At 39.1% G+C, this 16,989-nt stretch overlaps 1 protein-coding gene across 1 annotated transcript in view; it reads right to left on the bottom strand.

Annotated features, from left to right (window-relative positions):
* Positions 1-16,989, bottom strand: part of LOC134527258 (uncharacterized) — a 404,697-nt gene that overhangs the window by 136,849 nt on the left and 250,859 nt on the right. The window contains exon 4 of the mRNA XM_063359780.1: positions 12,570-15,891. Within this exon, the coding sequence (XP_063215850.1) occupies positions 12,570-15,891 (3,322 nt within the window). The remainder of the gene's footprint in view (positions 1-12,569; positions 15,892-16,989) is intronic.

Here is a 16,989-nt window from a genome sequence, read left to right as displayed (position 1 = left end):
GTACGCAATGTACGCGCAATACATGCAATTTACGTACAATAAATGTAATGATCACACAGTACACACAGGAAACGGAACGTACACACAGTACACACAGAAAACGGAACGTACACACAGTACACACAGGAAACTGAACGTACACACAGTACACACAGGAAACAGAACGTACACACAGTACACACAGGAAACGGAATGTACACACAGTACACACAGGAAACGGAACGTACACGCAATTTACGCAAAGTACACGCAATGTACGCAATGTACACAATATATGCAATGTACACACAATGACTACGCTTCGTTCGCGCAGGACAAGCATTTAATGAAAACGAAGCACGTTTGGACGGAAATTCTATAAAACGAAAGCTCATTTAACGAAAAGGAGGCACATTCTCTCGTTCATTCAACTTGGTAGGATACGATCGTCAATGATAAGTTAGGATATAATCTCTCCAACAGTCTATGAATCCAACAGTTTATATTTCCATTAGCCATCGACTCCAACAGTCATTGGCTCCAACAGTCATTGCCTCCAACAGTCATTGGCTCCAACAGCCTTTTGGTTCATCAGCTCCAATGATATTTGGTTAGAATGCTACGACTCTAAGAGACTATGAGACTACAATTCTACGAGTGTACAAGACTCCTCCAACTACCTTCAAGTGTACAAAGCTCCAACTACTTCAGCAGCATTATGTTATAAGATTACATGACTGTTTGTTTACATAGCTACAAGTCAACGAGGCTACTTGGCTACGTAGCTACAAGTATACGAGGCTCCAAGCCATCATGACTACGCGACCACGAGCCATGAGGTAACGAGACTACGTGACTACGGGTATTCAAGCTTACGAGACTGCGAGGTTACAGAGCTACGAAGCTTCTAGAACATAAGTTTACGAGACTGCGAGAATACAGGACTACAAGTGTACACGAGTACTTGACTACTTCTTAGCTTCATCAGCTCCAAATGGCTCCAACAGGTCCAACAGCCTCCAAATGCTTAACACAGCTCCAAAAAAAGGCTCCAAATGCTCCAATAGCCTCCAAATGCTTGACAGCTCCAAATGTTTCCAGCAGCTCCAAATGCTCCAACAGCTCCAAAAAAAAGGCTCCAAATGCTTAACACAGCTCCAAATGGCTCCAAATGCTTGACAGCTCCAAATGCATAACACAGCTCCAAATGGCTCCAAATGCTCCAAACGGCCTCCAAATGCTTGACAGCTCCAAATGTCTCCAGCAGCTCCAAATGCTCCAACAGCTCCAAAAAAAGGCTCCAAATGCTCCAACAGCCTCCAAATGCTTAACACAGCTCCAAATGGCTCCAAATGCTTGGCAGCTCCAAATGCTCCAAATGGCTCCAAATGCTCCAAACAGCCTCCAAATGCTTGACAGCTCCAAAAGGCTCCAAATGCTTAACACAGCTCCAAATGCTTCAAAAGGCTCCAATTATCGCATCTGTCTTCGTCGGCATTTTCTCTTTTGCTCCCACTGCTCCAACAGCATTATGTTATATGATTCCATGGATACTTTGTTACGTAGCTACAGGTCTACGAGGTTCCAATGCATCATGTTTACGAAGCTTCCAGAACACAAGGTTACGAGACTGAGAGGCTACAGGACTACGAAGCTTCCAGGACACGAGGCTACATGGCTACGAGACTACATGACTCTAACTGATTATAATAGCACCACTCAGTGGTGAGAGTTAGGTTATCTAATGCAAAGCAAATTGATGCAAGTAGTTCTGGCTGTCATCAACAGATGTAGCCACGTGTTGCTTGCAGGTGAATATTAATTAGTTATTTTATGTGGGATGCGGGATGCTCACTAACGATCGCAAAAGAAGGAGGGCTTCGCTAGACACCAAGGAGAAGGAAGTTCGTCCATCCTGTTAGTGCTTCTTAGATTTCTCAGAGATTATTTGACTGAATAATGATATATTTTTTTAAATTTCCACCTGATAAAAATTTACAAGTGCTGATTTATTGGCAGAATTTCAATAATTAAATGCAACCTTGAATAAAAAATGACATGACTCATTAAGTAAAAATTCTTCATGCAGAGATCAATTCCTCATCAGTAACCAGAAGCACTCGGAGAAAACCATCAGATGTCTAGTCAGGAATAATCAGGAGGACACGGAGAAAACCATCATAAAATTAGCAAGAATAATCAGCAGCACACGGAGAAAACCAACAAAATATTGACAAGAATAATCAGGAGCACACGGAGAAAACCACCAAAATATTGACAAGAATAATCAGGAGCACACGGAGAAAACCACCGAAAGTTTTCTTTGATATCATAAAATTTCAGAAAAAAATAGTAATAAAAAATTAAAAAAAAATAAAATAAAAAAATACATAAACAGATTCTGCTAGCTTGTGAACTTCTCATTGTTGAACAAAGATAGAGTTCTAGTACAAGCCAGAATTTTATGTATTTTTTTATTTTATTTTTTTTAATTTTTTATTACTATTTTTTCCTGAAATTTTATGATATCAAAGAAAACTTTCGGTGGTTTTCTCCGTGTGCTCCTGATTATTCTTGTCAATATTTTGGTGGTTTTCTCCGTGTGCTCCTGATTATTCTTGTCAATATTTTGTTGGTTTTCTCCGTGTGCTGCTGATTATTCTTGCTAATTTTATGATGGTTTTCTCCGTGTCCTCCTGATTATTCCTGACTAGACATCTGATGGTTTTCTCCGAGTGCTTCTGGTTACTGATGAGGAATTGATCTCTGCATGAAGAATTTTTACTTAATGAGTCATGTCATTTTTTATTCAAGGTTGCATTTAATTATTGAAATTCTGCCAATAAATCAGCACTTGTAAATTTTTATCAGGTGGAAATTTAAAAAAATATATCATTATTCAGTCAAATAATCTCTGAGAAATCTAAGAAGCACTAACAGGATGGACGAACTTCCTTCTCCTTGGTGTCTAGCGAAGCCCTCCTTCTTTTGCGATCGTTAGTGAGCATCCCGCATCCCACATAAAATAACTAATTAATATTCACCTGCAAGCAACACGTGGCTACATCTGTTGATGACAGCCAGACTACTTGCATCAATTTGCTTTGCATTAGATAACCTAACTCTCACCACTGAGTGGTGCTATTGTAATCAGTTAGAGTCATGTAGTCTCGTAGCCATGTAGCCTCGTGTCCTGGAAGCTTCGTAGTCCTGTAGCCTTGCAGTCTCGTAACCTTGTGTTCTGGAAGCTTCGTAAACATGATGCATTGGAACCTCGTAGACCTGTAGCTACGTAACAAAGTATCCATGGAATCATATAACATAATGCTGTTGGAGCAGTGGGAGCAAAAGAGAAATTGCCGACGAAGACAGATGCGATAATTGGAGCCTTTTGAAGCATTTGGAGCTGTGTTAAGCATTTGGAGCCTTTTGGAGCCGTCAAGCATTTGGAGGCTGTTTGGAGCATTTGGAGCCATTTGGAGCATTTGGAGCTGCCAAGCATTTGGAGCCATTTGGAGCTGTGTTAAGCATTTGGAGGCTGTTGGAGCATTTGGAGCCTTTTTTTGGAGCTGTTGGAGCATTTGGAGCTGCTGGAGACATTTGGAGCTGTCAAGCATTTGGAGGCCGTTTGGAGCATTTGGAGCCATTTGGAGCTGTGTTATGCATTTGGAGCTGTCAAGCATTTGGAGCCATTTGGAGCTGTGTTAAGCATTTGGAGCCTTTTTTTTGGAGCTGTTGGAGCATTTGGAGCTGCTGGAGACATTTGGAGCTGTCAAGCATTTGAAGGCTATTGGAGCATTTGGAGCCTTTTTTTGGAGCTGTGTTAAGCATTTGGAGGCTGTTGGACCTGTTGGAGCCATTTGGAGCTGATGAAGCTAAGAAGTAGTCAAGTACTCGTGTACACTTGTAGTCCTGTATTCTCGCAGTCTCGTAAACTTATGTTCTAGAAGCTTCGTAGCTCTGTAGCCTCGCAGTCTCGTAAGCTTGAATACCCGTAGTCACGTAGTCTCGTTACCTCATGGCTCGTGGTCGCGTAGTCATGATGGCTTGGAGCCTCGTATACTTGTAGCTACGTAGCCAAGTAGCCTCGTTGACTTGTAGCTATGTAAACAAACAGTCATGTAATCTTATAACATAATGCTGCTGAAGTAGTTGGAGCTTTGTACACTTGAAGGTAGTTGGAGGAGTCTTGTACACTCGTAGAATTGTAGTCTCATAGTCTCTTAGAGTCGTAGCATTCTAACCAAATATCATTGGAGCTGATGAACCAAAAGGCTGTTGGAGCCAATGACTGTTGGAGGCAATGACTGTTGGAGCCAATGACTGTTGGAGTCGATGGCTAATGGAAATATAAACTGTTGGATTCATAGACTGTTGGAGAGATTATATCCTAACTTATCATTGACGATCGTATCCTACCAAGTTGAATGAACGAGAGAATGTGCCTCCTTTTCGTTAAATGAGCTTTCGTTTTATAGAATTTCCGTCCAAACGTGCTTCGTTTTCATTAAATGCTTGTCCTGCGCGAACGAAGCGTAGTCATTGTGTGTACATTGCATATATTGTGTACATTGCGTACATTGCGTGTACTTTGCGTAAATTGCGTGTACGTTCCGTTTCCTGTGTGTACTGTGTGTACATTCCGTTTCCTGTGTGTACTGTGTGTACGTTCTGTTTCCTGTGTGTACTGTGTGTACGTTCAGTTTCCTGTGTGTACTGTGTGTACGTTCCGTTTTCTGTGTGTACTGTGTGTACGTTCCGTTTCCTGTGTGTACTGTGTGATCATTACATTTATTGTACGTAAATTGCATGTATTGCGCGTACATTGCGTACATTACGTGTTGGAGCTGATGGAGCTGTTGGAGAACTTGCAGCTAATGGTCAATTGAAGCATAGGAGCAAAATGTAGATGGATCTGATGACGTGAATTGTAGCTCTTGGAGCCTGGCGTATATTGGAGAGATCGAATTTTTTTTTTCGATCAAATGATCCTCTTTTTTAATTTTGTAGATTTGACTCTAGTATTATTGTACATGGTTCTTGATTTGACTAGCGTATTATTCCATACGGTGCATGTATATAAGCGAGTCCTAGACAGTAGATCGCTCAGTTTGTTACTGACGTCGGCGGTGTAAGGATCGTCTAGTTTGTTTCTTCTGGTGCATAAGTCGTGTCAATTATCTGTTCTTGAGACCTCGATGGCATCTTTACCGTCTTTAACGTCGAACTCGATGGAGGTTGTACCGTCGACTACGGGAACCTTGACGACAGCTACGACGGAGAAGGAGCAGATTCCGTTGACAACCACGGTGACAACACTGGAGGAGACTTCATCAGACGCGATACCACCAGCAGAAGAGACTTTAATGCCGGTAGTGCTGGCTGTGCAGGAAAACTCGACGAACTTCGTTTCGCCCTCGATGGAGGCTTCAATGGATGCCGAATCGACAACAACTAACGAACATCGGTGTTGTTACTGTGACAAGATTTTCTCAAACAGCAGCAATGCTCGACGACACGAGAGGAGCGAATGTGTCAAGAACCTATATCGTAAAATGTTTGTTTGTGAGAAATGTCATAAGCAGTTTGCCAGAAAAGATAATATGAAAACGCACATGAAGGCATGCAAAGGTCCTGCTGTGCGGCAGAAAGTAAAGGTTTCGTCGCAACAACGATGCATCGATGTGCATAAGAGAATGCCTGGAAATGGTACTACTGTTGCAACGTCTGGATCTGGATCGGGTCTGAAAGGATCGTCTTCATCACCACGGTATCCTTGCAGTTACTGTGATACGTCGTTCGCATTTTCCCATGATGCACGAAGACATGAGCGGAGCAAATGTACGAAGAATCCTTCTCGCATGAAGTTTCGATGTGATGAGTGCCTTAAATGGTTTACTCGAATTGACAGTTTGCGACATCATGCGAAAAAATGTAAAGGTGGAGTCTGTGCTCCTACTGTTGAACTACCTGCCGACATTTCGACTCCTCGCTTTAGATTGGAGACACGAAAGCGTACAACCAAAAGAACAGATGCCCAGCAACCGATTGTTATGACGTCTGAACATGGAACTAAACCTAAGACTGTGTTCGGAGCATTACAAGTGAACGATAATGGCTTCTACTTGGCGCAGTCTGCATTTCGTGGAACGTTGAAAGACTACTATTATCTAAATACGTTCGGTGAGTCGAAGGACATTTGTAATTTTCTTGACGATATCAGACAGAAGATAATCAATCAGCTTACTGATGATGTAGCAACAAACGGACCTTTGAAATATAACTTGTGGTTGGACTGTATATATGGAAAGCCATATCCGTTCGATGACAAAGTGAAGAAGTGTGCATTCAAGACATCGGCTGCAGTAATTTACAGTTCTAACGATGTGAAGCAAACTGTTAAAAACGGTATCCAGAAACTCTGTCAAGAAGAGGTGGACTATGTCTGTAAAGGTTCTGGCTGGACTCTTTCTAGTATAAACCGATTGGAGCTAAGAATTAGTCATTTCACACCGCTGCGGAACTAAATGATTGTAAATTTGCTGGCTTTCGTAAGTGTTCGTGTAGTAGAATAGAAATTGTGTAATAAATATTATGTTTGTAAAAGACTTTGTGGTGTTTTATTTCTCTAACCTGTTACTATTATGTTAAACTGATATTTTTTTCATCGTCCAGGATCGTGCCAAGGACCTTAGTCGATCTAATTAATCAGTAAATTTATTGGAAATTTATTTAATGATATCTGAACTTTTTCCCGAATCTCTAGCATTAAAATTATGAATTACCAATATGTTGGTGTTGGTGGCTTATAGGATAATGATGACAGTAAAGGTTTTAATGTCTCTTTAAGAATGTTGAACGTGGCTTATTGAAGTTATTATTTTTTCATAAAATTAAACATTATTGCATCGATCGGGTATCGAACCAAGGACTGAAACTGATCGAATCAATCTGTAAATTAATGAGTGATTTTTTTGATGAATTTTGGAATTTTTCCCGAATTTCTAGCTAAATAATTACGGATTTTCAAGATGGCGGCCAGATGACAAGATGGCGGGTGTCACAGCAATAATTAATGATTACTGCACTCTAGCGGATAAGAACTAAACTAACATGGCGTCAGCGTACTCTAGCAGCCGAAAACAAGATGGTGGTCTCCAGAATCGAAGACAAGATGGCGGCCATGACGTCATACTAGATGATGATAAAAAGTGGTGGTAGGTTAGTCTGTAGGTGACTTCCGTGGTGGAAGGATCTGTCGCCATTTTTATTTTTTTTTTGACCTCGTCGGGTTCGAACCGAGGACTCCGAGCTCCGTGTCGTTAACGTATGTTTTTTAAATATTTTTTATTAAAATTTTATTAATTGAATTTTTTTATAAATTTTAAAAAAATTCATTAAAATCGGATAGTAAATGAAGATTTTAAAGATGGCGGGCGTAACGGAAATTGCAACGGTGACGTCATATTTCAAAATGGCTGCCATGACATCCTTATTCCTAGAAATGGCTTAACTGAGGCTTGAGTTAAGGATGCTTAAGCCAGCTTTAGGAATTTTCAGCCGCTGGGATTTTTAAGGACTAAAAACGGGAATTTTTCCCTCGAAACGGGAAATTTTTCCCTCGAAAAGATAAATTTTTAATTTGTGGAATTTTTTGAAATTTTTTGGCGGAACTTTTTTCCACAGAAATGGAAATTTTGGCGATTTTTGAGGAATTTTGGGCAAATTTTGCCCAATTTTGGCGGATTTTGAGGATCAAATTCAAGGTCAAGGTCAAAGGTCAAGGTCACAACCATCCAAGATGGCTGCCGTGACGTCACAATCCAAGATGGCGGAAAACACCACAGACACCACATCCTGCATCCTGATCTAGTAGCCCCATTCCTATACTACTGTAGCCGCGTGTTATCACGCGCGGGTGACAGCAGGTGAAGACCATGCGTCTGCTGGTTGCGACCTTCTTGCTAGGAGGAAGGGAAAAAGTAGGGGGGGGGGGGGGGGCGCATGCGCGATAAGATCGTCGCACAGTTGATGTTAAGGAATTTAGGTGAAAAATTAGTTTCTGTCAAATGTTTCGAATTAGCGGCACAGCTGTGATCCAGGGCCGGAGAACTCGGAGCAGACTGCCTGCGACCGCCAATAGCCGTTGTGGGACAGCTTGTAGTAGTGATGTCCGCTTCGGGCTCTGCTACGCTATTTCCTGTCTACAGCCATCTATTTTTGTAAATATGTCCTCGCCTGTTACATTCCCGCATCCCTATCGATGATGCCATTTACCTTGGAGCTGTGTAATATACATGCCGCATGTTCGAGGCCGTCAGAGCAGTAGAAGCAGAAACCAAGATCCCGCTGTCGCAAAAGCGCGGGAAATCTCGCCGCAGTGACGTGCAGGACTGCGCAGTCCTGTGGTCGCCCTCCAACTACTTGTATGAAAAGTGCTTGCCATAGGAGCGCGCGAAGATTGTTTTATCGTTGGCAAGCAGCGAGCCTAAATTTTGACAGTTTTGACTTTTACCTAGGTGTGTAAAAGGTACAAAAAGAACTGCAATCACATTACAGATCTGATTTTTTTTTCCCTTCTACATGAACAGTTGTATATTACATAACGAGTTACAGCGGTCAATTCAAAACTGTTTATTCAAGGTTTTTTATTATTTTTTGTTTGCAGATATTGTCATTTGTTATTTTTTTTAAATTTTAAATAGCACCGCCCTGTGAACTGCTATACTATATGGCACTCGACCAGTCTGCATTCTATAGGCAGAATTTTTGTTATTGTTATTTTAACATTAATATTTGTTTCGGGTGTTTTATTGTTTCTAACTATTTTTATTTAAAAATTTGGATTTATAATTTGTATTTTGTGTTAATTTACGTCCAAATTGAAGGTTTTCTGCATTTTTCGTCTGTTGGATTGAGGTCACAGACGTCCTATCGGGATGCTGTATTTAATTGTGCCACATCTTTGAATGATTAGGAATTTGAACATAAGTTAAAAAATTATGCCATTGTACAAATACACAAAAAGTGTTTGAGTGTAGAATCGTTATTAGCAAAAATTACTAGAATTTGCTAATTTTGACATTTTATATTACTTATACAGTGAATAGTGAAGGCGAACCCTAGAAAGGGTTATGGATTATAAGGGATCTACACCCATGAAACGCAGAGTGTTTTAATCAATTTCCGGGACTTTAAATGTGCGAACATATATTTTGCGGCCTTTAAGCGGTAACTACACAGTTAATTTGTTTTGTACTCACCAGTAGTCCAGATATACAGAGTTTTTGAGCCTAACCTGATTCTTCTTGACCGACAAATAGAAAAGCAAAGTTAAATATTTGTAAAAATCCTGGCATTGATAAAACTTTTAGATAGCTGAGAATAGGCATTTTATTTATTGAAACGATATAAAATTCTTTGTCAGTATGAATTTTGCTAACTATATAGCGACATTTTGATAGTTTCTATGTGCACGACGCAAATTTCCTGTTGATTTTCAAGTTTATGCTTATGCAGTCTTACTAAGCTAAATTTATTTTATTCAGTAACTTATTTAATTAACTGTATGCATTTGTACTGTAGGGACCACGAATGTAGCGAGCTGCATCTTATAGTTCCGACAACAAACATTTCTCGGCACGGCTCGGCAGAACGAAGCTGTGGCACGGAACTCGGCACGGCCCGGCTGTGTATTAGGCGTTCTAAAATATGCAGTGCAGTAATGAAAACGCATCATTTAACTGTGCATCAGTTAAAACGTAACAAGAGAAAAAATTGCATGCTGTTACACTGAACACATGGCACCTCTCATTCATATGAAACGAGGCAATATGCAAACATAAAATATTACCAAATCTCTATAAGTCAAAGAATAAATACCAGCTCTTACGAAGGTTGATACACGATGTAGCACTGTCAGTCTCACTATTTTCATCACTGTAGTCCGTTACTTTGTTACATGTTAATTAAAGGAAATCGTCATCGTCATTGTCGTCATGTAAATTTATTGAGAACTGATCCATTGCAATGTATGTTATCTTCCAGTATTCATCTACTAATTTTTCTATATGATTGCAGTAGCCTAGCCAGTCATCCTTTGTTACGGAGTTAACAGCATCCAGTGTGTGCGTCAGTAGAACTCTCCCACGGTATTACATTCCCGAATGCACCTCTTTATCTTTGCCCACGCTAATTCAGTAGCGTTGAACTCACACATGTATGGTGGGAGTCGAATGACAATGTCCTGCATTTTTTTTTAAAGTCGATCAACAGGAAATATGTTCTCCTTGGTTTGTGTTTTTCTACTAGTTCCATAAACATACATTTCAGCATTTTTTTTTATCAGACTCTACACTTCTGCATTTTTGCCATATAATCATTTCGTTTTTATGTACTGTATTTCGAAGGAGTCTTATCGCCTTGTTTGGAGTGATATGGCGCATTCTCCATTAATACAACAGAAGATGGCGGTAGGTTTGGTAGAACACTTTCTGTCAGCCATTTTTCGAAATTAGTAGCATTCATTTCCCCGTAATAATCCCCGACTATCGTATCTGACTCGTACATCAAACATCAATAATCTCCCTGGGAGAAATTCACAACTGGAACAAATACTAGCCTTTCGGTTGCATTTCGTTTACTTACTCCCGTTAAGTCATTTTTGCGTTGCCAGGCCTACACTATCTAATTTGTGTCAGGTACTTGGAGCACCATGCACTATATTAGCTATTTCGAATAACAAACGCTGCCTGTCTTTGCACAGTTTTCAAACGAAGCCCATACATCGCAGTAATCTCTTTAGCGACAAAGGACTTCACTGCCAACCTATCTTTTCCTTTAATGCGGGAATCAGTTAGCGTACTGTAGGAAAAAAGTTTTTAACCGCATATAATTCCTGAATTGTGTCTCTTACAACATGTTTATCGAAGCTGTCGATCTCAAACATGCATTTTTTTTTGTGGCCAGCACATAAAAAAATTAAATTGAAGCAATCTTAATAATAAAAAAAATTAACATATGCACGTCTATTATATTTTGTACATTAACATAACCAATGATAATTAGTTTTTTTTAACATCACTGATGCATATTACACATGTATTAAATGTATTGCTTACCTCATATTCCCTAGTGTTATATGCGGTTCATTTGGCATAGCAATATGTTTCTTCCAAATAAGCATTACTGTTGCTTTGCTTACATCTGTATGGTTTGCAGCACATTCCGTTGCTTTGTAAATAGAAATACAAAGGCATTTTTCACGAGCTTCTTGATCCCATATTAATATTACGTTACTAATTATTTCTCTCTCTTTGCTGTGAATAATTTTATTACTTTTTCCTACGCTTTATATTCGGCTCTATTACTCGTCGCACACTACCAGACAATATACTTCAAACGGTTAGTAACGCATGAAGGGAGACGGAATCCCCACCTGCATTACATTCCCTTCCACTTCATCCGCTACTTCCCCTGTCGACCTTCATCAACTCTTTTCCCTCTTTTCCCTCTTTTCATTTTACCGCCGCACTGACAGCTCGCAAGATTCCTGGCCCATACAGTAACTCGGTGTATGTGTACAAGAGTAATGTGTGTTAAGTTAACGTACTAATAATCTGTCACATCTGCCCATACGTACATAAATTTTATTATTAAAATTTCTGGCATTTGTTTACATATCTTTTTGTTACTAATCTTATCACCCAATTATTTTTTGTTTATTTTCCTACACACATATACTTCATTACAGCGTATGTATTTAAATGGAAACAATTCTCTGACCTTGGGACAATATATCCTAAATCTATTTGTCATCTCTGAGCATCATTATACGTTAAAATGTGACAAAAAGGTACCAAAGTTATTTGGCACCCAACAAGATATTTTACAATTATTTGTATTACCTCATTATTTGACATTCCAAAGTGTAGTGAAGCCAGCTGTTGTATACATATCGATACAGAGAGCCGTCAGCGCTTCATTTACTACAATTCATTTATGAAATACTAACTAATGTACCCGCGTTTCACTGTTGAAGTCTGATGCAGAACACACTCGCAATGCTCATTAAGCCGTATACATGCCGCACCTCGTGCATACACCATTGCCACACCTCAAACAGAAAAATCAACTTTTGAAAAAACTTATTAGAACTATAATAAACGGGAGGAAATATAAACACATAGTACGATTTTTTAGGGACTTTACATTGTCATGTAACAAATATTTTGTCAGTATGATATGAAAATTATTACAGAAAGTCTCAACTAAAATCCTAACATGAATGAGGCATCAGCAATGAAGGTGCTATTTTCCTTTAAGGATGAACCATCGTCATTGCAATAGCCATTGACATGATATAAAGAAAGCGTCGTCAACATTGCAACAGCCGTGCCAGTAGTTCGTCCGTGAAAAATGTACGAATAACGTTTAAAAAAAGTTAATTTGAAATATGTTTTAGAGAAGCAAAACGATCAATCTTGGAGAATCAACGTACCAAATTTAATGCATCTAGTCCTAGTCTCTAAGTGTTACGCTGACTACAGACATACAGACAAACCTACTGATTTATTAATATGGAATATTACCTGTAGTGCCACGATTAGGAACCCAGAACACCATGTCTCCCAGCTTGTAGCCTGCGATGTAGATGTTCTCTGAGGGTCCTTTCACGTTGCTGACCACCAGAGTGCTCTGGGTACTGCTAAGTACGGGCCTCAGGAGTGGTACTGGCAGCAGAGCAGCCACCACCTTCATCAGCCAGTAGTTTATGCGGTAGTCAACAGAGTTGCGGACAAGCTCCGACTGCGCGCACACTGCTCGTAGTCTCGCCTCATAAGAGTAAGATTTCACCAGATCTTTAAACGCACACATGCTTGGCTGGCTTATTGGGAGTGCCATCAGGGCTACAGAGAACTGGTTACTTGTTTCCGGAGCCTCAATCTCCACAGGAAGGTCGATGATTGTCGGTCCTGTTTCACTATGCATATTATTCATAAATTTATCTACAGGAGTATTTATTATGTTTGTTGATGCGTGTGTATTATTTGCCATGCTTCTTCCTTCAATGTTGCCTGTCAGTTCTTTGGGCATAGGTTCCATCCTGAGCGGCAATATCACGTTAACACTGCTTGGCACATCTGTCCCCTTTCCGTGGAAGTACATTTCTAAGCTAGAGGACACAGCTGCCAAGAAAATGTCAGTGAAGCGGGCTTCGCATGCGACTCGAGCCTTAATTCTCTTGATCGTGTTGAAGAGCTTGTATTCTTTGTTGGTCGGTAGCATGGAGTTGTCAGAGTACCATGTGATAATCTTTTTTCCAGACAGAGTTGGCCCATGAAGGCAGTTCTTGTCTGAAGCCTTCATGAGCATTTGTTGTATAAAAGATGATGGAGCATATATCAAAATAACCAAACTGTGCAATATTCTAAAAATATTAATATTTTTAAAGGCACTTTTTACTGTCAAAAATAACTTTAAAAAACATTTTGAGTCATCATTATCATTCTTTTTAGTAAGAACATTTTCTCTTATAAGTATTTTTACTTTATTCATGTTTGGTTCTGTAAATTTTAACATTTTATTAGAATTTAAAAAAAACATGGCTTTATCATATATCCATCTTCCTATTAAGTCTATAGGAACAACTGTGTAATGGCTACTATTACCTGTGCTTGTTTTGAAGTCTTTGGCTGCATTTTTTCTTATTTTTGGGAATGAGGAATAATGAGGTTTATTGTTCCAAAAGCCACTTACACAATTTTTTGTTAAACTCTTGGAAACCTTGTTAATGTGTTTCAACTTATCGGGAGGAAACAATTCCTCAAAGTGATTTCGGGACTTAATTTTTTGGGGTGAAGTTCTTTTAGTAGAGGATAGCATTTTTTTATTTTTCAGAAATTTGTCTGTGCTAAAAATTGAAAAACTGTTTTGCAAAGTTTTTTTATCTATAGTAGGCAATAAACATGATTTTATCACCGATTTTTCGCTTTTGCTTAGATTATTGCATGAAGATACTTGCCTTTTAACGGCATTGTAACGTATGTCTTCTGTTGAAATTGACCTAGTACCACTACTGGCATGAATGTATCTCGATGAAAAAGTTTTATTTGTTTTAGAAATTGTGCTAGCGTGTGACAAAACTCTAATCTCTTGAAATAAAGAATATGGTGTCGGTGTAAGAGGTCGGCTGATGGGTGAACTTGGTCTGCTTTCGGAATCTGATGAATGAGGCCTAATATCATCCGTACAGTACATAGAGCTATTATTAATTTCCTTAGTTTTAAGACCACAGGGCACATATTCGCTCAAAAATTTACTACACGAAAATAAATTACTACTGGTTTCGGTATAAGGTTCTCGATATTTTTGAAAATTATTTGTAGAAGAAGAGTCAGAACTTGAAGATAAATAAAAACAAGATTCGTCTGAATCTTCCATAGTAACATTCTTGTCCAAAATCTGGCATTTTGAATAGACATTTTGCTGCATTTTTGAACTAACATATTTATTCGTTTCTAAAGTTATATCATTTTCTGGATCTGAAAACGTAACATAATTTTCAGTGAAAGGAATATCTGAAGTTTCATAGGTATTAAATCTCAAAATATCTTTCGTTTTGTAAGTTTTTTCATTGTTGATTACAATGTTTTCATCCTGCATAGTTGAATCTGTAAATAGAGATGAATTTTGGAAATACATCACCATGTTAGACCTATATCTTTTCATCGATTCAGACTTTATAATTGTTTTATCGAAACATGTATAATTATCTTTAGCATAGCAGGGGATTTTTATGTTACTTCTTCTATAAACGTTATTTGATTGAAACTGAAATGGTTTTGCTACACATAATTTACTCTTACTTTTAACACTTCTTAAAAAATTACATTCAGAATTTTCTGTGCTTGAAGCATCAAAATGCTTTTCAAGATTCTGGTCTGTAAACATCTTGTTTGCAGGTTTAATCTGAATATTTGATAGTTGAAGATTACTAAAGTCATTTTTTGCTATTAATGTATTTGGCATTCCGGAAAACTTATCATATTTTCTTTTGGTATTATTTGTGTTTTTTGATGAATTAATTATTTCTGGAAAAGAACTACTGCAAGAATTAATGCCTACATCAGGAAAGACACAATTTCGTTGAATAACTGATCTCCCTCGAATATCTGGCATGTCGCCAGTGAGAGCCTTCATCATCAGCTGCACCAAAGCTACGCCGTCTCCAACCGCATGGTGTACTCTGAAAAGAACTGGATATTTATGACAGCTATCCCCTTCCTCCATGGACTGCAGTGAGTCACTGGGGCACTTCGCCATTGGTCGATGACTTACCAAAACTTCCCATGACGCCGCGTGATCAGCAGGCAGTCTCGTATTCGCAATTTTGGATACAACTACGCTTAGGGTTTGCTCAGAAAAATAACCATCGTTTTCCAATCGCGAACCATCTGGCATCCAACGAACGTGCCTATCTATTTGTAGTTCTTTCTGCCGTTCCCAGTAGAAGTATCCCAGGATTGATTGACGACGGAAGTGCATAAGTTTCTGGCAACGGTTAGCAGGAGCAAAGAATCGCGTGACTATGGCCTGCTGCAATGTCAACAGCAGGTTTTCTACCTCTTGTTCGTCTTCCACTTTCAGCATGCAGAGAACATTGACGACAGACTTGGATGACTCGTCTTCCATGGCCCAGACCGCATCCACGCCATCCATAAGGCCTGCAAACCTGCTGCCAAGCATGACCTTCAGTGCGACCTGGACACCGCTGCGATAGCAGGCGAAGATGCCAAGCAGTAGAAGAGCCACAGGCGCTGCGGCGGTGGCTAACAGTAGACAGACAAGGCTGAAGATGTGGCGGGTAATCAGTACTTGATGCCACATCAGGCACACCCTGCTGCGGTCTCTCTGTGAAACCAGAACAATTATAGAAGCTTAGTTATACCTGAGTGGTTTTAACTTACCTGAAATAATTCGTAACGTGTTTCTTTAAGAATATTAAGTTAAAACTTGAATGAGCCACTAAAAGCCTATGTTAATATTTTGTACTATGTTTACCCTATATAAATTCGTTTGAAATTTAAAATAATCTTTTTAAAATAACAATAGAATATTTAACTGTAATTTGTTTTTATGTTTTATGAGATCTTCGACATTTTAAACACTTAAAAAAAATACAATTTTCTCTTCATCAAATGATAGAATTTTTATCATTTGTCTTAATGCATTTATATTTTATGGCTTTCGATATGTATATTTAATGTCATGGTCTGAAAATGAACAAAAAATTATCAAGCTGTAACTTCTAAGGAAACACTTTTTATGTTATCTTTGAAAGATTTGTGAAATGGGAGTGCATGACTTGATGTAAGTTATTGGACGTACGCCATTGCTAGGAAATTAATTTCTTTTCCAACGTCCTCAGAGAAATATGCATACCGGGTCCATACCGGGCATTGATGTTATCTTTGAAAGATTTGTGCAATGGGAGTGCATGACTTGATTTAAGTTTTTGGACATAAGCCATTGTAAGAAATTTCTTAGCAATGGCGTATGCCAAAAACTTACATCAAGTCAAACACTTTTTAGGCATCAAATGCTTGTTCATGTAAGCAACACTTCCTGTATGCAGACACAAATACAAAGTCGGATCACAGTGAGGAATCGCACCCAACTGGTGGTCGTCATGAACAAACATGCGTTACAAAAAATAAATAATCATTTTTCGCTAATTTGTTTTGTGTACTTTAGGAGGTGATTGTTGTGTAAGTTCATGTACTGATTACCCAAACTAAGGATACTCGCTCCAAGTCGGCTTTTCTCGCTAAGAGAGTTTTTAAGATGATCAGTCAGTGGCTGCCAAATACAAAACTAAAATCAGCAAAACCAACTGCTGAGGCTTGTCTCATTGGTGGCCATCGGGAATAATCTGCAGTAGTGTACAAATATGTATGTCCGGACACAGGGTTCAGGGCGTGGAGCCGTGGAGCCGAACCGCTATCATGG

This window comes from Bacillus rossius, chromosome 1, assembly GCF_032445375.1.
Source record: "Bacillus rossius redtenbacheri isolate Brsri chromosome 1, Brsri_v3, whole genome shotgun sequence".
In the NCBI taxonomy this organism is placed as follows: Eukaryota; Metazoa; Arthropoda; class Insecta; order Phasmatodea; family Bacillidae; genus Bacillus; species Bacillus rossius.
Note: the sequence above shows the minus strand (reverse complement) of the source record. Positions and strands in the feature narration are given on the sequence as shown.